At 42.8% G+C, this 22842-nt stretch overlaps 1 protein-coding gene across 1 annotated transcript in view; it reads left to right on the top strand.

The window, feature by feature from the left end:
• Nucleotides 1–333: 333 nt before the first annotated feature.
• MAMLD1 (mastermind like domain containing 1) overlaps nt 334–22842 on the top strand; it is a 237408-nt gene continuing 214899 nt past the window's right edge. The window contains exon 1 of the mRNA XM_066581786.1: nt 334–607. Coding sequence (XP_066437883.1) covers nt 554–607 — 54 coding nt within the window. The 5' untranslated portion in view covers nt 334–553. The remainder of the gene's footprint in view (nt 608–22842) is intronic.

Here is a 22842-nt window from a genome sequence, read left to right as displayed (position 1 = left end):
CGTACGTAATTGTATCGTTCTCCTTGCCATGATTAGTACTAGTGCGCTGCTACAATGTGATTATGATTGTACATAGTCGAATGTGAACATCATGCTTCAACAACAGGGGAGGGGGGGGAGGAGGAGGAGGGCTGCTTCTTGCAAATGCTCCCCTGTCCATGACTTTCCCACACTGAGATGTAATTGTCAGGAATGAGCAGTGTAAAGTGAATGCTTGTTTCCCCTTTAAGATTGAGTGACTCCAAGTTGTCTCCTCCTCCCTTGGTGACACAGCAGTTGTAAATGTCCTATCAGTAATTTAAAGCCCAGAGACTCCTCCTTGAAGTGAGAACTGTGGGCTGATGGAAATGTAGTGAGCAGTCTGAGACAGGCACTGGGTGAATCATTAGCCAACTGCCTCACTGGGATGCTTTTGTCTGGAGTCTAAAAGGAAAATATATACATTTACATAGACACTTGCAATATCTACTTTCTTCCTGACTGTATCTTTTTATTTTGGGGTTTTACCAATAAACCAAAGTGGATGTAATATCTGGTGGATCTCCAGTCCAAAATGCTGCTGGTTTCCCAGCGCACAGAAGCACCACGCATGGAGCCCTATATACCAGTAAGTAACATGCAGTGCCTATATAGCTAGCCGTCTCCCTAAAGTGTCATTGTATCTGATCCAAGTGTCATTGTATCCGATCATCCCCTTATGACAATCCCCGGGCTTCTGAATTGGACCGTGAAGTGTCAGTCAAAATCCAAAGTGCAGTATATATCTTAATAGGTTCCAGCGGTGAATCCATCAGCAAAGTGCGATGGGTAAAAGGGTACGACATGATTATAGGGCTTGTCATTATATAATGAGCATTACCAGACTAAACAATTGTCAAAGCGTGACGGATCAGATTGTAAGAGCAGCTATTATGGCCAAGTGATCTACAGATTCTCTTATATAATGTGTAGCAGGGAACAAGGACAGCTGCCTGGATTATGGATAGTATGTGTTATTTTTTTTTTACAGTTCCTGGGTTACCGAAATAATGTCTGAATTATCCTAGATTAATGCTGCCGACCGCACAGGGGACTAATAGGATTAAAATTTGCCAATAAACTCCCGGTTTTGGAAGCTTGTAATGTCCCTGTGTAAACAGAATGGTCTTGCTTTTATGCCTCTAATGATTTTGGTGCTCTTAAAAGACAGCGGCCATTCACACGCTACAATGGGCAGTATTTAGCCCCCTGGCCGCGAAGGGGTTAAACCGCACAGACTACATGATGGTGTTGCACTGCACTGTACAGTGGTACCAAGTCTCTCATTCAAAGTGTCTTGAATGGGTTGGGAGTGTTCCATGCAGCCTATTAATCTGGCAGCGACCATTCCACTGTAATAACCAGAATGACTTCATTAGATGCTATTCTATGCAGGTCACAGGTCATCGCAGTGTCACCATGAATTTAATAGACCACAAGGCTTTCGACTGCACTGCAGAATCGTGCCTTCCCCATTTTATTATTAATTACCATTGCAATACCGTTGCGTGATACTAAGCGTTCGCCGCGTTTGCTATTGCATCTGATGAGTAGGATCAATGAAGCATGTGTTAATGCATCAGGTAAATCCCTCCATAGCCAGTTATTGTTATCTTTTGTAAGCTAAAAGACTTTGATAAATGCGCCGCCTCCTCTCCTTTGGTAAAGTGACACCTGCCTTGCAGACTTGTATTGTCAACCAGTGGCAAGGCTTGAGCTGATGTGCTTGAGTCCTGTCCAGCAGGGGGTGAATGTGTGTTTGTCTGCTGTGCTATCTGGGATGACTTGATGATCATTGTGTGCCTTGTACTGTATATTCGGATGTAGCAGAGCTGAGCGTGTACGGTGCAGTGGAGCTGAGTTCGTCATTCGGACCGTATCCCTCAGTTCATATGTTCTTAGCGGTTGAATGAGGCCCCCAAAAAATTACAGTTTATCAACTGAATTGCTGATATCGCTGGATCTAAGACAAGCGTATTTTACCTCCCTATGGGGGGTCCGCAACACGGACCTAATGTAAATCAATAGGACTATTCACACTGTATTTTCACGCCCAATTTTTTTTTTTTTTTACCTTTTTTTTTTTTTTTGCGTATTTGTATTCTTTTCTAATACTGATCAGTGTTTGCCGGGTAGAAAATAAAATATATGGAGGCAATTACTGATGATACATAGTTGTAATGTCATCCGTATTACAGACATGTAACAATACGCTCATCTGAAACTAGCCTAAACGTTTCTAGAGGGTCTCGGTGTTACAGTTGAGTTGAGATGTAGTAGTGATCAGACATTTTTCTGGACTTCCTGGGAGTAACCTCATTAAAATCATTACAGTCAACAGCCAGAAGAAAAAAAAGGTTGCTTATACAGGGAACAATAGATTACGGCCGACGCTGCAAATATTGATGAGAGGTTTTCTATCCAGTGTCCTTTTAATGATGCCAGTTGCATTGATCCGGCATGGAAGAGGTTAATAGTCGGTGTTTCAGCAGCGCATTGCACAGCCAGGAGAAATAGATTTTGTTGCAAGGAAAACACCCTCTGAGCCTCCCAGACACAGTGTGGGAGCTTGGAGCTGGCTCATGTTTTTTAAAACTGGTTTATTTTCCCCCACCCACTCATTGATTAACCCATTTATGGCTGCATGTACAGTGAGGCTCAACGCTGCACAGGAAGGAGCCTGTATGGGGAATGGCACAGAGAGGGTTAAAGCTGTGATTCCCTTGTCGCCTGTCCTCTAGAAGTCAGTGGCAGTTCATGTCAATCTATTGTGTACATTATACCCGCACATGGCAGCAGGTTGCGATGCAGTATTAATAAGCGCTTCCTTTCTCTGTGCAAAGGACTGAGTAATATGTTCTGTTTAAGGAGCCTCTTAATTCAGTTCTGCAGCACGCCTGCATTGTCCATGGATGTGTGAAGCCACCGCCGTCCCCAGGAGGTTACAGCCTACCTGTTGACTCGAGCGATGCAACATTTTCTATAATATGTAACCTTTTTATTGCATATTATGCAACATTGATTCTCTTCGTTGGTAAACACAACAGATACAAAGTTGACACAATGCCTGACAGTGGCCTAAAGGACAATCCTCATAGCTTCTTTTGGCTTATTGTCCCCACAAGTGATCAATCAGATGTTCACAGATTGAAAGTAGATGTAAAATAATTTATTTTGATTTGTTGATTGCCAAAAAAACTGATTCTAACTAACAATACTTTGAGCTATCCAACTCTGGAGTACTTTGTCATTTGGCGGGACTTATCCATAGATTCATATACGTTCTATAAGCAACCACACAGATCAACCGGCGACTTGATGTTTTCCAACAACGATGCCGGTTTAAGGTCATTTACCATGATCGAGTTACAAATGACGAAATTTAGCACAGTATGAGCCACTCCATTCCCGAGTCACCAAAGGCCGGCTCCGTTTTGCTGGACACATTCTGCGTCTCCCTGAGATAAGACTGGCAAGAATCCCTATCTCATGGAATCCAAAAAAATAGAAAGTGTTGGCGGGGAAGGCAAAATATCACCTGGCGATGTATATTTATAGAGGACTTGCGTACTGTCAGCCTTTCACGGGTGGATGCCTAAACTTCTGCTTTTGATCGCCAATGATGGCATTCTTTTTTGAGCCGATGCACCAATAGGTGTGAAAGGGCCTAAATCTAAGAAAAGGTACCTTTACACAGTACGATGGTCAGGTGCATTGGCACCCAATAGCAGTACCAGGTGACTATCGCTCCGGTACTCTACATATGAACGATAGTCGTTCAAGTGAAAGGAGACGGGGCGGCTGGCGATCATTCTGGCCGCCGTCTCCATTGACAGTAGCAGGAGTCGCTCAAAAATTGATCAGCTCCCGTTTACGCGCCCCAAAAATCCCTTCGATTTTAGTTCTGCTAGAATTCAAGGAACTTCAACAAATAAGTGATTTATTGCTCAGTGCTCTGTAGTTGGATACTTGTGCACGGAATGATTATAGCCCAAATTAGCTGTTTCTAGTGATAACCCAGGCGATAATCGCCCCGTGTAAAAGTAGCTTAAACCTAAGTAGTTTTATATGGGACTGCAGGTAAGCATGAAGCATTATCATAGCTCAAAGAGTTATTATATGGCATGGATATAAATGCATCCTCAAAGAATTAGATAACCGGTTCAGCTCTGCTACATTTGAACTACAGCATAGTACAGAGGACTAAAAGTTATGCAAGGCAACTGGAGACTTCCAAGTCGGTCAGGTGATCAGCTGAATTGTGTTTTTCAAAGATCTCCAGACATTTCAAAGAAAGTTTTGTTAGACTAACGATGAAAGTGTTGATAAGTCATTTTTACTTGTCTGGTGCCAGAAGTACAATTAAAGTTCTTGTAGAAATGACCTCGATGGTTTGTCAAGAAGGGTCAAGTAAGTTTTGTGTGTAACAGCATACCCGCTTTCCCCTCCCACCCCCCAAGTCCCAGCGGTGCCAGGCCCTTGGATCACAGTCTTGGCTTTTGTTAGTGTGGCATCCTGCGGCTAATCCCTCTTGTCTATATCTGGAAAGCGGAGCCAATTCTTATTTGCACTCCCATGGAAAATAGGCTGGCAGTCATGGAAAGAAAAAAAAAAAAAGATCACTTTTTTTCCTTTCTCTTTATTGCTGATAACCTCCTGACATGGCATCACAAAGCCATTTCTTGTTTTATTAGACTATTATTGAAAAACACACAATGAAGGATGCTAATATGGGCTAGCCAGTTTAATCTCTGATTGTTCTTATTGTTGATGTGGCTTCAACAGTCCCTGCCTGCACAGCTAATATCGTCCTAATTTATTCCTGATACCCACCATAAGGAAGAGAACTGTAAACACGTAATGGTAACCTTGTATCTCAGTGCAATGTCAATGCTATTTATGCCCACTGGCAACCTGCGATGAATTCTGCTTTTGCCCACAAAAATATCTGACCGTTTCAGACTGGTGGATTAGAGGCACATTTTTGCATCTCAGCCCAGCTGCATCATAGATCCTATGATAATATGAGTTTGGGTCAGTAAACCCATGGTCCGCTAGGGCATTTGTCCATAATACACTTGTCTGAAAATGGTCTTAGAGTATATGAGTAATGGGCACACATTGGCACTTTCTCTAAGGTGTGCCTGTTAGTGTAACTATACTTTTGGGGCTACTATATTGAAAATAGGGAAATTGCTAAAAAAAAAGAGTTGTTCGTAGAGGTATAATGGGTTATATTATATGGGCTGAGATCCGGATATAAACAAGTGCTGATCAACGTGTGTTAATTATTTTTTATCTATACACGGGCCAAGAAATAGATTACGGGGACGAGCAAACTATAATGAGATCTCTTGTTCCTATAGGCCGGTTGTACCCCTCCCTGTAGCTGGACCGCCAAGTAGCAAGCATTTTTATGCTCACATGAACAAGCCAATCAGCCACCGGCTGATCATGTGTGCCTTAAATGCCCCAATTGTCAGGTGAACAAGCATTTGGTGGAGCACTCGGGTTCAATAATTGGCCAATGTAAAATTTATGATAGGACCTCTTGCCTATTGTGTGCCATTTGTAATACTGGCATCGGCTCATGTGGCAGAGAGGCCTTTGGGTCCCCATAGGACCTAAATAGTACTTCTACCTTTGCACCTCCTATGGCTACACCCCTGGCTGTTCCAATAGTCACTGTCCATACGCTCTACTATCTTACTCATTACCCATTCTATGAGCCAAAATAAAGAGCTACTCTAATGCAATATCTCCTTTTCTGCTGAACTTCAGCCATCCATAACCATCGGAGTCGCCACCGTATGATATTGGCTGGCCCTAAATTTCCCAGGCAGAATCAGCTGATCGCCATAACTGCTGCCATATTAAAGGGCTTGTCTATAATGATACAACTCCATTGAATAGCGATTTGTTAATATAACATTATTACCCAAATTGCTGTGAGAGCAACTAAAATGACTAATCTCTTTCAATATGTGTGTCAACTGGCTATTTAAATCGTGGATTTCATAAGGCAACAAGCCGTTGTTTCCTTACACATGTGTATAACCATAGATCTCTATGAATGTGTAATATGTCCACATCATCCCACCTGCCACCACTTTATTCCTCAGATCAATGTCTAGGGACCAAATTTAATAATACAGCATAACAGGAAATTAGAAAGAAAACAATTATTCCTCTTATCAGATGTATCCTTTAATAGAAGGAAATTGATCTTCATGGTCACAGCTCTGGGATTATACCGAGATAACCTTCAAAGGGAAACAATATAAATAGATTTGCATACAGGAGTTTATTCTGGAGACGGATACCAGTTTATATGATCAATGCAATGTCACCCATTGAATACAGTCATTTAGGTTTTTCTGCTTGTTGCCTTTATGTACGTATTGCTGTGTAACACGTGTGTAATATATATAATGGAGAGCAGTGAATTTGTGCCTATAGACCAATGTTTCCCAAACTCCAGTCGTCACGACTCCCTCAGCATTTGAGGATATCCTACAGGGAGAACACCTGTAACACTGACAATAATTACGTCACCTGTGCAATACTATGGAAGAAATTAAACCAGACCTGTTTGGTGGTCGCGAGGACTGGAGTTTGGGCCTGCCAGACCACTTTCCTATGGTTAGTTTCCTTGGAGAAATGATGCACTCGCTCGTCTAGTTGGCCAGAAATAGGGCGGTTGATTAAACTGTTACCAAAGTCATACCAAAAATGTAGTATGTCAAAGAAGTCTTAAAACCTATCACTAGAGATGAGCGAGTATACTCGCTAAAGGCAATTGCTCGAGCGAGCATTGCCTTTAGCGAGTACCTGCCCGCTCGAGACTGAAGGTGTGGGTGCCGGCGCGGGGGAGCGGTGAGTAGTGGCTGTCAGCAGGAGGGAGCGGGGGGGGAGACAGGGAGAGAGAGATCTCCCCTCCGTTCCTCCCCACTCTCCCCCGCAGCTCCTTGCCCGCCGCCAGCACCCGAACCTTCAGTCTCGAGCGGGCAGGTACTCGCTAAAGGCAATGCTCGCTCGAGCAATTGCCTTTAGCGAGTATACTCGCTCATCTCTACTTATCACTGCAGTTATATCCACCCAAGTTCCGATTTAATGTGTAGCAAAAAGTAACCGAGTAGGTAAATAGCTGTCAGAGACAATTCACTACCTTTTGAAGAGTAGCTTTCCGTTTTGGCTCATAGAGGAGGTTTTTGAGCAGGAACCCCCTTCCATGATGTCCATTTACTCCAATAGCCCTTTAAATTCACGAGTTAAGGATACTTTTACATGGCAAGACTGTTGGACACTTAAGCACCTGACAACCATCCCAACGGAAATCACTCCAGTGCTTTCACACCAGAGCGATCATTGCTCACCAAATGGAGGCAGAGCATATTGGAGATCTCTTCCAGCCTCCTGCCTCCATTCAGAGTAAACAGGCAATCATTCATAGATAAACAATTGCCTGTTCCAATTTGACAGTCACTTGGTTTTTAGGTGAGCTAAAAACCAAGCAACACCCAACGAGTGAGCAATTACCACTCACTTGCCCTGTTGGGTCTTCTATTCACACGGGATGACAGTTGCCTCTTTTGAGCGATTACATGGGCAACTAAGTATTGCAACCTTTTTGTATACAACTTCTGGTGCAATTAAGTGAAAGTGCAAATCTGTAGGATGGACCCTCCTATCATGTCTATGGTTGGCCCACATTGGCACTCCATGTGTACATCTTCAATAGAGATGAGCGAGTATACTCGCTAAGGCACATTACTTGAGCGAGTAGTGCCTTAGCCGAGTATCTCCCCGCTCGTCTCTAAAGATTCGGGGGCCGGCGGGGGGCGGGGGAGAGCGGGGAGGAATGGAGGGGAGATCTCTCTCTTCCTCTCTCCCCCCGCTCCCCGCCGCAACTCACCTGTCACCCGCGCCGGCCCCGAATCTTTAGAGACGAGCAGGGGGATACTCGGCTAAGCCACTTCTCGCTCCAGTAATGTGCCTTGGCGAGTATACTCGCTCATCTCTAATCTTCAATAACTTCTTCAAAAGATCCTATTGACACCTCCTTTCACTTTGCCTCGTTCATTTTATAATCATGGCGACGGAAAAGTCCATGTAATAAAGAAGATGGATGTATATGGCCCGCCAAATGATTGCACGCATATTAAATGCAATCTGCAATTTCAAAGTAGTAAGGGCGAACCAAATCTTGTGTCCTTTACAAACAAATTTCCCCTCATTAGTACAAGAGCCATCCGCCTGAACGCCAGCCTTTTATCTACCATTACATCTGTGTTACATGGCCGCCCAAGCCTTATTAGTGGTCAAAAGATAAACTTTGTCAGCTAATTTTCTGCATGTCATTGAATAAAATAGAAAGGCTGTTGGATCCTCCTAAAGGCGTCCTACAAGACAAGAAGGGAGGAGCTGCGGAAGACAGATGCTGAAATTATACTGCTGTTTACAAAGTTGTGCCACATTCTAAGGATCAGAGTAGACCTGTTTCACAATTCTGAAGATCTAACCCTCTAGACACGATGACGCTGCGTCCGTTCGGTTTGATGTTACAAACTTAGGAACTGTTTGAGTCATCCGTTAGCAGAATTTGTCTAGTTAACCCTTCTTAACACCCCCCTCCCTCGCTTTTACTTCGAAGTTTTAACTTTGGATTAAGGCTAATTAATATGGCTTACCCCCCTTCTCGAATGATCTCTAATGTTTGTATATATTCCTATTTAAGTGTTAGTTGCGATCATCTTTGTTTCCATGACACTGGAGAAGTCTTTTGAGATTCCTTCCCATAATTCTGCCCTCCTCCCTGTGTCTGCATCAGTCAAGGCACCAGCTAAGAATCTGGATTTGCATGAGAAATTGTGCAGGCGAGGAGGGGTAAGTTCAGGGGAATGACATCCGACTGTGGATGTGTGTTCTTCTAAAACAGCAGAAGAAGTGAAACGGAAGAAGTGCTCGGGAAAAACAGATTTCTCAGAAAGAGGAGCGGAGGAACTTATTCATTCTGAGAAGTTGCGAGGCTGAAGAAAAAGTAACAATATACAGTAGAAATCAAAAATCACCAAGAAATAGAACTCCTTCGTTTGTCCTACTTGTTCGCAATCTTATTTTCAGAAGTCAAATCTCTTTCCGAGAAAGTTGGGTGACAACCGGCACGAATGCAACGAACCGTTTCCTCTGGAGATATCTGAAACCTGATATGGATACAAGGGTGTATCGTTGGGTAGCAGAACTTTTAAGTGAAAATACATTTAGGAACACGTAGAAGTGTTACAAAGTATTGTGTAATATACACGGGCATTAACTATTTTACAGCCTAGTGAGGTTACGTTGGGTTGATCGCGCTACAGATGGAAAAGAGTTAAACACTAAGCTGTTGAGACATGAGCAACCGCATAGGATAGGCTCTTGCCATAAATAGGCTTATTTCCCTACCAGTTTCCTGTTGCTGTGGTCATGTTGCCTTCGTGTGTCCTTTTCATGGCAAATCTCCATATCCGTTACATAAGACTTCTATTGAGAATGCAGGGAGTTGCCACTGCTGCCTTGCTGGCTACGGATTCGTTTAGTACATACGAGTTGTAATACATTTTTACCCCTACTGTTGACCTTTACAGCATTTTCTTGTGTTCATGTCAGTATGGCAGAACCTACAAGTACGAGGAAATGTTATGTTTGGGATAGAAATTGTATTCTTTGACACTTATATCTAATTACAGCGGCTATGTACATAATGGTGAATTTGTAGAAGATATGGATCTACAGTTTACTCTTGAGTCCCAACATTAATTCTTATGTCATATGGGTAAATGGTGTTTGGTTTATTTCTGTGTAGATGCAAATGTCAATTCAATGCTGTCTCAAGACAATGGGGAAAGGAGTTTATTACCTGCAGCTCTTCTTCTATGCTATCCTTCCGACATGCCAAATCCAGGTCCCATTTTCATCTGTCCAACAAGGCCAACACGATCTTCTGACTACCTAATCTCCACAGTGCACTGGCAGTGTTAGAATACTAATGCACTATACCTGCTTTCTGATTGGCCAGAGCTGCTCACATGATCATCACTGGCCAATCACAGAGCAGTGCACAGTATGCATTAGGTAATTAGAAAATTGCTGCAGCCATCTTGGATGGCCAAAAGTGAGGCCCAGAACCAGCAAATTAGAGGGGTGGCACAGAACAACTGCATATAATATATCCCTTTGTCCACTTGTCTCAGGGCAGAATTTTGCCCCAAAACTTGCTTTAACTCTTTAAAGGTTATACCAAGGCTACTGCTGTCCATATGCATTGTTAGAACATATGGGCATCATAGAGTTGGGTCCTTCTCTATATACCAAAGGAAGAGCTGCTTTTTATGAGCACCTCCTGTTCTGTCGGACCCAGTATGTCTATGCATTGCATATGAATGGCTATTCAATGGAATGGCCAGCAGGTAATGCTATATTTCCCCTGTATGGACTGGTGGATACAACCTCGAATATCCTTAACATCAACCAAACAGACTTATTTGACAGTGGAACAGGATAGGGGCGGCCGACTAGACCAGAAGCACCTTCAGACTAGAAGTATAACTAGTGTCCTCCATGAGGAGGAGCTGGAATACATATGTACAGATATGATCTGTAAAGAGGTGCTCATGTCACTGTCCAACACTGAAATGACACTGAGCATGTGCCGGCATGTGAATCACGCAGGCCAGGGCTGACACTGTGACATCCCCCATGTCCCAATCTGACATGGCTGGTGAGCCATGACAAGAGCCATGTGCATGAGGCTGTTTGGCACACTTACTATGGAGCCGCAGGGATTCCATATGCCACCATATGGTGTTCTGTGCTGCAAAATGTTCTAGAGATATCTTACCCTAGGAGCAAAGGAATATCCTGCTAATTAGATGATGCCATGAAAGTACAGTAGTCCCCCATAGAACACCGACTAAAGTTTTGTACAATTCGTAGGTCATACAGAGCCATAACATCACTGTATGCATGGGGGTCCTAGGGTTTGGCTCCCAAGAGACAAATTTCACAAACATGAGATCCAAGTGTTAATGCAACAATCAATGGATTTGACAAAATGAAAATTCACCTGCGTTGTGACGATCGTTGAAATCTGTACTGTTGCTTTCCTCCATGTATCATGATCACTGGCAAGCCCTAGACCTAGTGTCGCAACCATCAATACTCCGCTTCCTCTAAAAGCACCCATAAACAATAAGGAAAAGTTGTATGGACACACCAATTTTGTCGGGACTAGTCACGTGTATGGGGACCTCCCAAAAAATAAAGCTCGAGAAAATAAGGATTGGGCTTGTTGACTATCAACATCCAGTTCTTTTGATCTTCCTGCAAACAAGGCGCTACCAGGGGAATCAAAAAAGTTGCTGTTCGCCGACAGCTGTTGAAAGTGTATGGGTACCTTAAAGAAGTTGTGCCAAGTTACAAAGTTATCCCTTACCCACAGGATAGGGGATAACTTAAGGACCAGCGTTGGTTCGACCATTGGGATCCCCACTAATCAGGAAAACAAGGGTTTGGTCGGACCCCAACTGAATGAAGCGGACGTTAGAGGGGTGCTTCACTGCATTAACGTCAATGAAAGCAGCTGAGATTACCAAATTCAAGCCCTTAGGCAATTTCCGGCACTGTCATTGAATAAATGGAGCGGCGGTGCACCTGCACGACCTCCGCTCCATACTCTCATGGACCAGGTCTTGGACTACCACTAGTCATAGTTATCCCATATGTTGTTGGGAAGAGAATAATTTCATAACTTGGCCCAACCCCTTCGATAGGTCAATCTACTGTGGCTATAGCAGTCTGAGTCACAAACGCCTTTATATGTGATATCCTATCAAAATGAAGACAATGACATTTTAGAATGTGATGAAGGTAAAATACTAAAATACGTTCATCGTTAATAAAAACTCTTCTAATGGTGAAGCCATTGTGCCTGAGAACATCATACAGATGGGCTTCTCGCTTTAGCACCCAATCTACATAGAGGGATTAACAAGGGGGCTTACACTGTATTTTATTCCGAACCGATTCTAAATACCCACCAACCCACCCCTGTTCTTAGTACAATTCACATCCTTCCGTTCTGTACTTCTCCGGAGTGAGATTATCAAAGAGCAAAGCTGCTGATGTGAGAGTTTTAACATATGGTGCCTCCATGAAAGGGGACTTGTATTGGCCTTGAACCTGTCGGGCTGCCCAGCTGCTTTTTGCCAGCGAGAACAGCTAATCAGCTTTTTTTTCTTAAAAAAAAGAGTCGTCTCCTCGGCAGATTCACTCATTTTTCCAGATAGTCTATAATTTTCTGTAGTTCTGGAAGGAGAATCATCGTTCTCTTTCTTGCCCTGATAGCTTGCTACAATGTATTTGTGGTTGATAAAATGTGTTGGGCAGGGGGCCAAAATGTTTAGCTCGAGAGGATTGCTTCGACTGGATAGAACCGTAGCGCACCTCTAGCTGCCAGAACTATTAGATCTACATGGACATAAATAAGTACACTCCATTTAACTGACTGCTAACAGAGATCTTGAAAATGGTGAAGAATGAAAATAAAGTCTATCAGAAAGTTGCAAAACTTTTCAGTATGCCTTTTTAATACATACTTTCCCACAGCGCCATATACTAAGTATGTGCTTCGGGTGATATATTTTTATATACTCACTAGAGATGAGCGAGCGTACTCTGTACGGGAGTTTTTGCACTCGAGCACTGCTTTTTCCGAGTAACTGACTACACGGACGAAAAGATTCTGGGGGCGCCGGAATGCGGGGGCGGCGTAGTGGAGCGGGGGGTAGCAGTGGGGAACAGGGGGGAGCTCTCTCTCCCACCCCCCACCCCCCCACTCGCCTCTGCAACACCCCGCTCACCCCCGGTGCCCCCCGAATCTTTTCATCCGAGTAGTCAGTTATTTGGAAAAAGCGGTGCTCGAGTGCAAAAACACCTGAACCGACTATGTTTGCTCATCTCTAATACTCACCCGTTCTCGCAATCCAACGGAGTCCCCCTTTAAAGTTGGTGTGTGGTATGAAAGTCTGGTTTCTCGCGTGCTCTTCTATACAAGCTTATGGAAGAGCCTGGGCACAGGACTTTGAAAAGAGTCAGATTTACACGCTGCACACCAACTTCAGAAGGAGAACCTATTGGATCACGGGAGTGGGTGAGTATAAAAAAAAAATACATGACCTGGCTCGCCCCCTAACAGCATTCTAACTTAGTTTTTGGAGCTGTTGGGATGTGACAGGTTCCCTTTAAAATTTTATGCACACAAAACTGGAAAAAAATGCTTTAAGACCCCCTTCAGATGAGCGTGTTTGTGAATCGAATAGAACACATTGAATTCAATGGGTTTATTCATATGCCTGGATTTTCCTGTTCATCTCGGTCACACAGCATGCTCGTTTGTGCACCAAAAGTCCCCATAGAAGTCAATGGAGAATGCACAAATTACGTGAGACACTGCATAATTGCGCAGGAAAAATGAGACATCTGGAACGCATTAGACTAATTAGCCATTTCAGTCGGTGCGTATTTCTTTGCCGTACGCAAATGAACATGTCTTATGGGTGCAAAAAGTACAGTAAAGTATGCCAAAGCACACGAAAAAAAAATATTGCGCATTCCGCAAATACAGGCACGCGCAATTACGTATGTGTAAAAGAGGCCTAACGACTTTATTTCATGCTGCCTTTCAATGGCACTGTGGAGGATTTATTCCATCTCCCTTATTTGCATATTACCCAGAAGAGCGTGTATGGCCATTTGAGTCTCCTTACTTAGTTTATAGTTGCTCTCCCTAAGGAGAAAAGATAGCGTTTCTGACCCCCATCCTAAAGTAACCTGTCACTTTACATACTTCCAGCGGTAACGACTGAGGAATTCTACGCACCCTATCAACTTCAAAACCCCTCTTTGACGGGTAGTGAATGGTATCATGTGAATCACTGACTGCGTGCCATGAAGCTCCATGGACAAACCATGTAACACTATTTCTGCATTGTACTACAAAAGGCAGTGGAAATGAGTCATGTAACAAATATTTCATTATGTTGCACATATCAATTATATTTTATGGAGCTTGAATTACATAATTAGTGCGACTGAAAATGAACACAAACAGTTCAACAGAAACACAACTGCAACGCGTGCGTCTTATCGCCAACGTAGATAAGAACAGATTTTAAAGATATTTTCAGCTTCAGGGTAGATTCACATGAACAGGTTTTCCATCCGATTTTCGACCGAAACGCATTCATTTCATATCCACATGAGGTTTTTTTTTTTTATTTGCTATGTCCTATTTTGGCGTGATTTTCATACGAAAATCGCCCATTCAAAAACAGATTACACTTGTGTGACGTAAGTGCGATCCATTTTAAACGCAAGTAACGATGGCGACCATACTTGAAAAAAAGAAAATTGGAAAGCGTTTTTTTTACATGTGCGTAAAAATATGCAAAATCACAATGCTGGATCAGCCATGCATTTTTATAGTCATCCTGCTGATATTGAGAGGATCCATAAGTATGTGACCACAAGTACAGACTAGTTCTAGTAACGTCTTATAGGGATTGTGCCAAGTGATAATGTTATGCCCTATCCTGTGGATAGGGTATAACACTATGGTTAGTAGGGGTCCGACTGCTTGAAACCCCACCGTTCCTGAGAACAGGGGTCCGGTTGGTCCCTGAGCGAATAGAGTGGAGGTCGCGAAGATACATTGTTGCTCCATTCACTTTAATGGCAGTGCCGGAGATTACAAAGTTCAAGCACTTCTTGGGCACTGTCATTCAACTGAATGGAGCAGCGGCGCACCTGCATCACCTATGCTCCATTCACTCAGAGAGTGACCGAACCCCATTATCAGTGGGGGTCTCAGCAGTTAGACCTCCACCAATCATAAGGTTATCCCCTACCAACAGATTAAAACCTAGTATCCAATACTACATGGCAAGCCAACACACCTGTCCTTTCTGCTCAAAGCAGAGACAATATTTTGGCGATTTTTGCTAAAAATCGGATCAGGATGATCTGATTTACCAAAATTCGTGCCCCTTACCCATGCAGTAACGTTAGACTAAAGGGACTGGGGGCCGAGCTTGCAAGGTTTATGCTCCATTCATTTTAATGGGACCAACGGAAATAATCAAGTGCCTGCCATTTGGCTATCTTCGGCAGTCCCATTGAACGTGAAAGGAACGTCAACCGCTCAACCGCTGCTCCATTTAGTCTCTTCTTCACTGTGGGGGGTGCAGGACGCCTGTAGTCAGGAGGACGGGGGACACAGGACCCCCACCGATCCCCTATGGATAGGGATCACCTTGTGATTCTGGTACAACCCCTTTAAGACCATACTTCTTCCTTGTGTCTGCAAGCCTCGAACATCAGAATACCAACAAGCCGATGTGGTCACCAATGAGCAGATGGAGCCACAAGCAACGATCACGGTCTCTGCCAACCACGGCAAACAATGACTCAAAATGGCGAATTCGGGAAGCGTTCTACAGACGCTGCTTAGTTTTTAATAGTAGCATAATAGAAAACATCAAGATCCTGGAAATCTCGTGTTGATTCTGGGTGTTTAGAAGTGTCAGTCACAGCTTGTTATACTCTTATCCTTGAAATCATCATTTAATTGAGTTCTTTTACAAATGCAAGGCGCATCTTCCAATTCTCTGCTGTTAACTCCTCGTTTGCTCGTTTCTACCTGCAAGACTTGAATTCTGCAGCATTTTACCCTTATCTGTTCTTCCAGGTAGAACTGCTGAGGTAGAAGCTGCCCAAGATGTATTTTCATGCACTTTGACTATGTGGAACATTAACCTATTTCAAGTTGATGATGCGTTACAAAGTAGCATTTGTGGAAAAACACTTAGAGATACATAATAAACAAGCTGCATTTCACTCCTGTTAAAGGAACATTATCCTGAATTACCTTGAAGTGAATAAGAACTCTTCTACTCATGCCATACATAGTTTGACCACTAGGGGTACTGTAAGGTCCTGTCCTTTTGTACAGTATCTTACTTTTAGAAAGTTTGGCACTCGGCTAACCATTAGATATTATACCCATTAAATGTATAAGGGGACTGACCCCCCAATGTCACAGGGGCCAGACAGGTTGGATAAGGGTTTTATCCTGTCCAATACGCTCTTTTAGGACAGTGCACAGGTGTATTCAGAGTCGGGCTGTCATGCCTAGGGCCCACCAGTAAAACCCATGCTGGGGGTCCACTGAACAGTTACTTGCAAGTATTACCCATCTATTACCATGTTGCATGATGCCTATCTGTATGTAGTGCTGTGGGTATACCGCACCGTACATCAATTGTGTAAGAGTCTGGGGGCCCACTCCTGGCTCAGGGCCTACCAAGAAATTTGCGTGTCTTGGTGTTTCATACTGATGCTTATGAGAAAACACTGGTAAGAAAACCCTCTTCTGGCTAATGGGTTGGGGTGGGGAGTTCTGGTCTATACAGAACATATGCAAGTCCATTTTTAATTGCAGTGCAATCTTATCATCATAATTTCTAATACCCTGTTTCCCTGAAAATAAGACATAGCATGATTTTCCAGAATTTTTGAGGATGCAAAATGATTTTTCAGGCTTTTTGAGCATGCTTGAAATATAAGCCCTACTCCAAAATTAAGCCCTGCTAACAGTTAATTTAAAAAAAGTCAATTCAAATAGTGTCCAGGCAGCTATACATGTAAAAAGGTTAAACTTTTTTGAACAAAAATTTATATAAGACACTGTCTTATTTTCGGGGAACACGGTAGCGTTTTTTTAATGAATCCATAAGCAGACACTAGAAGTAGCAGGTGATCGGCTCCAAACTCAGCTCTACATGGGATTGACTTCTGCTGGACATTTGACGTCCTGTTATATTAAGGGACATTCATGTGTCTGAGCCTAAGCCCACCAGACGCTCTTCTAATAGCCTTTTGGGCCAGTCGGACCCTTAATGCCCCTTATGTTCTACTGGGGTTAATTCTGCAGTCTATTACAACTCTTTCTAATGAGTTCTGCACCTACCGTAAGTCAGTGGGCCGTGCAGTATTTCCATTCACTGACAACAGGCAGTGACCTTAAAAACATAAGGAATTGATATACTAAGTTTATGACAAAGTTGCACAACTTTTTGCTCTACAATGATTAGGCGCATTCCCATTTAACTGGAAAGCGCTTTGAAGCCTACGTGCCGCCAGATGCGACTAGTTTACACTGGCTTTAATATAAGGCTCGGTCCGTCTGTATATTTTACATCTCATTTCTCTGAGTCAGGGTATTAATAATCACAGTAACATCAGTACTGAAAAGGACTAGGATATTCCAGACACAGCCGATGCAGAGTCCTGTTTTCCTGCTGCTGACGTCGGTCGTGACAAAGATGTGCTGTGTGGGTTGAGACCACAACGTCACAGAGTTTTAGCTTAACCAGGAAATGGCTTGTTGCTGAGAGGTGGAAAACAAACACGGTATCATAAAATACACATCTCGTAGCCTGGAGCTTATGCCCAGCGCATTTCATTGACTTGCCTTAGTTTTATTCCACAGGCAGAATGTTAAGGCAAACTCAATTCTAAAAACTAAAATGTATCCCTCTATGGTCATTTGTATCAGTCGTGAGATATTTACTTCTGTAACTACGAGATGTCATTTTCAGGTGACATACCTACCCCGTTTCCCTGAAAATAAGACATACCCTGAAAATAAGACTTAGCATGATTTTCCAGAATTTTTGAGGATGCAAAATGATTTTTCAGGCTTTTTGAAGATGCTTGAAATATAAGCCCTACTCCAAAATTAAGCCCTGCTAACCGTTAATTTTAAAAAAAAGTCAATTTAAATAGTGTCCAGGCAGCTATACATGTAAAAAAGTTAAACCTTTTTGAACAAAAATTAATATAAGACACTGTCTTATTTGGGGGGAAACACGGTATATACGGGGCCATTGAAATACCCAAGTAGGCCCAATGCATGGATATTAAAATGACAATTCACCTGAGGTTATACAATCCAAATTATGGTATTCCTTTACTAAAAGGTATAATCTTCATTAGTATGCATTTAAAAAAAAGTAAATCTTGTTATTTGTATGGCGCCAACTTATTCCGCAGCGCTTTCAAGTCATTTATTTATTAGTCCACACCAAGCTGGGTGCTCATTTTATCGACCTTGGAGGGATGGAAGGCTGAGTCAACCTTGAGTTGGCTACCTGAACCAAGCAGGGATTGAACTCACAACCTTCAGGTCGTGAGCGAGAGTTCAAGACTGCATTTCTGCTGTCTTAGCATTCTGCAACACACGAGGCTCTAAAAAGGGGTATTTAAGAACCTAGTATCCTCCACATGTCGCTCTAACAGATGCTAGCTATATTCCTTATTTCCTAGATGGCCAGGCTAATCAAGGATGAGAAATCTTATCTAACTGTTATTGTGTACTATCAGCAGTTGTTGAGTTTACTGAAAATTAAAAGCAGTTCCCCCAACAACCTCAGTGGCGTCATCAGGGGTTTGGAGCTAAATGGTAGTCCAATGGGAGCAGGGAGGATAATTTAGCCTCTGATGGTGTTACCAACCTGCTGCCTCCAATCCAATCAAGTTTCTCAATAAACCAATAAGGACTCCTCAGGATTATATCGGTCCTTATTAGTGCGTTGAGGTTACTCCTCTGTGTGGTTTCCCCGTCCACTCAATTCTGGGTCCAGAGGTCGTGTACCCGTTTAAGTACGTGACCGTTGGGGCCAGTCGCCAGCCTCGACACATACTGAGAATGGTGAATGGCCACAGTAGTCACATGCTTAGACAGTCGTGTGAATGCTGAATCTAGAAGTAAGCAGAGATTGGAGTGGCTGGGGCACGCCAGAGGCGAGGATAACTTGTTTATTATTTTTTATGTTCTTCGCTACTGTTCCTGAGGATGGGTTTTAAAGGGTTTTCCAGGGAGAATAGTATTGATGATGACCTATCCTCAGCATAGGTCATCAATAGTTGATCGGCTGGGGTCCCTCACAATCAGCTGAGTGGGCGCATGCTGTCACCATCGCAAATACACAAAGGTCAAAGTGGAAGTCTCTGCTCCGACCTCTGTGTAGTGGCCAGCGCTTGTAACTGCAGTCACAGCTCTCATTTAAATCCATGCGAGCCGTGCCTGCAGTTACAAACGACGGCCACTACACGGAGGTAAGCTTGGAGACTTCTGCTCCAACCTTTGTGTATTTGCGGCACTGACAGCGTGCGCCCACTCAGCTGATCAGTTGGGGTCCCGAACGACAGACCCCTGAGGATAAGTCATTAATAGTATTTTCCCTTGAAAACCCCTTTAAGCTGAAAGTGGTGCCACTGCCTGGGGGCCTGATGCTACAAGAGGACCCACTGCTGATGCATAGTTTGCCCTGTGGCTAAAGTGGCACTGGCTATGTAGGGTGTAGAGCAGGGGTGTAGCGATAGCAGAGGCTTTGTCTGGTATGTGTTGTGTTTGGTATGTGTTCTGTCTGGTATAATATGGTATAGGCTGTGTTTGGTATGGGTTGTATCTGGTATGGCATGAGTTGTACTTTGTAAGTATGATTATGGTATGGGTTGTGCCTAGTATGGTACAATATGGTATAGGCTGTGTTTGGTATGGCACAATATGGTATAGGCTGTGTTTGGTATGGCATAATATAGTATAGGTTGTGTTTGGTATGGGTTGTATCTGGTATGGCATGAGTTAAACTTTGTAAGTATGGTATGGGTTGTGCCTGGTATAGTATAATATGGTATGAGCTGTGTTTTGGTATGGTATAATAAGGTATAGGCTGTGTTTGGTATGGTATAATATGGTATGAGCTGTGTTTGGTATGGTATAATATGGTATAGGCCGTGTTTGGTATGGTATAATATGGTATAGGCTGTGTTTGGTATGGTATAATATGGTATGAGCTGTGTTTGGTATGGTATAGGCCGTGTTTGGTATGGTATAATATGTCATGAACTGTGTTTGGTATGGTATAATATGGTATGAGCTGTGTTTGGTATGGTATAATATGGTATAGGCCATGTTTGGTATGGTATAATATGGTATAGGCTGTGTTTGGTATGGGTTGTATCTGGCATGGCATGAGTTGTACTTTGTAAGTATGATTATGGTATGGATAGCCTGGTATGGTATAATATGGTATAGGCTGTGTTTGGTATGGTATAATATGGTATAGGCTGTGTTTGGTATGGTATATTATGGTATAGGCTGTGTTTGGTATGGTATAATATGGTATAGGCTGTGTTTAGTATGGTATAATATAGTATAGGCTGTGTTTAGTATGGTATAATATGGTATGGGCTGTGTTTGGTATGGGTTGTATCTGGTATGGTATAATATGGTATAGGCTGTGTTTAGTATGATACAATATGGTATAGGCCGTGTTTGGTATGGTATAATATGGTATAGGCTGTGTTTGGTATGGGTTGTATCTGGTATGGCATGAGTTGTACTTTGTAAGTATGATTATGGTATGGGTTGTGCCTGTTATCGTCTTATATGGTATGGGTTGTGTTTGATATGTGTTGTGTCTGGTATGTGTTGTGTTTGGCATGTGTTCTCTCTTGTATGGTATCAGATGAATTTACAGCCCATAATATCTGCCATATTTTTCTGATATCCAATGTATGTTACAGTTTGGCTGTACTGATGACAGGACTATGGGCGCAGGCAGGAAGGACTGTTAGTTCACTGTTATCTAGGCTATAGACATAGGATATGTACATATATACGACCGGTAATGTAGAGTATACTAAGAAACTAGACCAGGTCTTGTCTGTTGATTGAGCTATATTTATGTCCCCCCAGAGAGCCCCTTTAATTTCCCTAGAGATGTCTGCAGATAAATGTCTGTTCCGCCTGCTATATATGAGGGGGGACGGGGCTTACAGTCTGATGTAAGCAGCGAGTAGGGAGTTGGGTCAGATAGGGACCGTAGTGCTGGCTGGGTGCTTTATTGGCCTGTCTGATTGTGTCTGCTAAATTTCAAAGGTATTTCAAAACATCCAAAATCCATAATAATGATCTGTTGGAATTGTTCCACCGACTAGAAGTTAACTGCAGAGAGGAAATGACCATTATCTTCAGTGTATTCATTCAGCTCAATAATACACGGCATTCGTAACAGGATATTTAATTATTAAAGGGGTTATATGATTAGAAAAACATGGCTGCCTTTTTCCAGAAACGGCGCCATTCTTGTCCATGGGTTGTGTCTGGTGTTTACTCCAAGTAAAAGGCAGTGAGCTGCAATACCAGACAACTAATATCCAACAACCCCTTTAAATACCCGCTAAATCAAAATACAGGTTGAGTGTTATAAAACTGCCGGTAACAAACAATGTTTGAAAAGTTCACCATAGGCATATGATACATTTCAACCCAATCTTTTCACGAAAGTGGACCTTAGGCCATCCTTCACACGGTGTTTTTTTTTCTGGCGTTTTAACCTCTATGAATATTAATGATGGAATAATCCCCCACAGCGCCACCTATTGGAAGGTAGAAGAATATTCCATGACATATTTGCATAGCTTTTTCCCAGGGATCATTGCATGTCCTATAAAACACCCTTTCTCTCTTGTGATGCTCTCCACAAGGTAAAACACTACCCCCAACATTACTCTTGCCTAAAGGCTCCTTCACCGATACACTATTTCTACAGGATTTTTAACAAAGTTTTAACCCTTTATCATGGCATTTTTTTGCGTTTTGGTGGTGTATATTTTTTTATTTTGTAACATGTATTTTTTTTCTTCTGTTTCTCAAGACTTCTAGAGAAGTCTATGAGAAAAATGTCAGGAAAAATGCCACATCAGGAGCATGCTATGTTCTGAAAAAATACCACGAGCCCCCAAAAAGCCACAAAAACACTACGTATGTAGACTATTCATTTTTTTTCCTGTTGACTTTAAATTAACATCTGCCCATTGGAGACTCAAAGGGAACCTGCCATTGCCTTTGAGCCCAATAAACTACGTTATGGGGCTCAAAGGTAATGGAACAGTTAATCTGGGGGGTATTTCCTCACCAAGTACCCCGTTCCAGCGCTGTGTCCCTGTGAAGTTGGGGATCGCACTCAGCTTGACTCTGAGCACGTGAGCTCTCCCATAGACATGAATGTGAGATGCACGCACAGAGTCCGCTGAAATGAGTCAAGCTGAGTGCATGCACCAACTTTATAAAGACACAGCGCTGGAACGGGGCATCCGGTGAGTATGAAACCCAGCTCCTTGGACACCCAGTTCCATCACTTTTGAGCACCTAGTTTACGAGTCTCGAATATAACAGGTTCTCTTTAACAAAAAAAAAACAATTAAAAAATGCCAACAAAAGCAAAGTGAAAACTGCTGCAAAACACATCTATAATGCTTTACGGTAGCCGAATTCCCAACCTGTCCCAATCGGACATTATTTCACACTGGTTAAAAGTAACAAGTTTGCATCAAATATCAATTTTTTTTTCAGATTTACTGCATTACCAAACACTTTGTAGCTGATTGTATCAGAGCCGATGTTAGACAGGTATGGGAATTCTCTTCTATAGGTGAAAACAAGGTTACGGCGGTTGTCCTCAATGTCTCACTTAGAGGTGATACAAGCGAGTTGGCGTCCCTGGGGTGTCAGTGACACAGCTAAATCACCTCCAATAAGGCTCTTCTTGTAAACCTCCTCCCCGCCAGCATGCATTCATGCAAAACCAACATCATAACAAGGGAATTCCTCCGAGCCCTTTAACTAAGCCCAGCCCCTTCCAAATGATTCCAGTCGCT

Source organism: Eleutherodactylus coqui, chromosome 10 (genome assembly GCF_035609145.1).
Source record: "Eleutherodactylus coqui strain aEleCoq1 chromosome 10, aEleCoq1.hap1, whole genome shotgun sequence".
Taxonomy (NCBI): Eukaryota; Metazoa; Chordata; class Amphibia; order Anura; family Eleutherodactylidae; genus Eleutherodactylus; species Eleutherodactylus coqui.
Note: the sequence above shows the minus strand (reverse complement) of the source record. Positions and strands in the feature narration are given on the sequence as shown.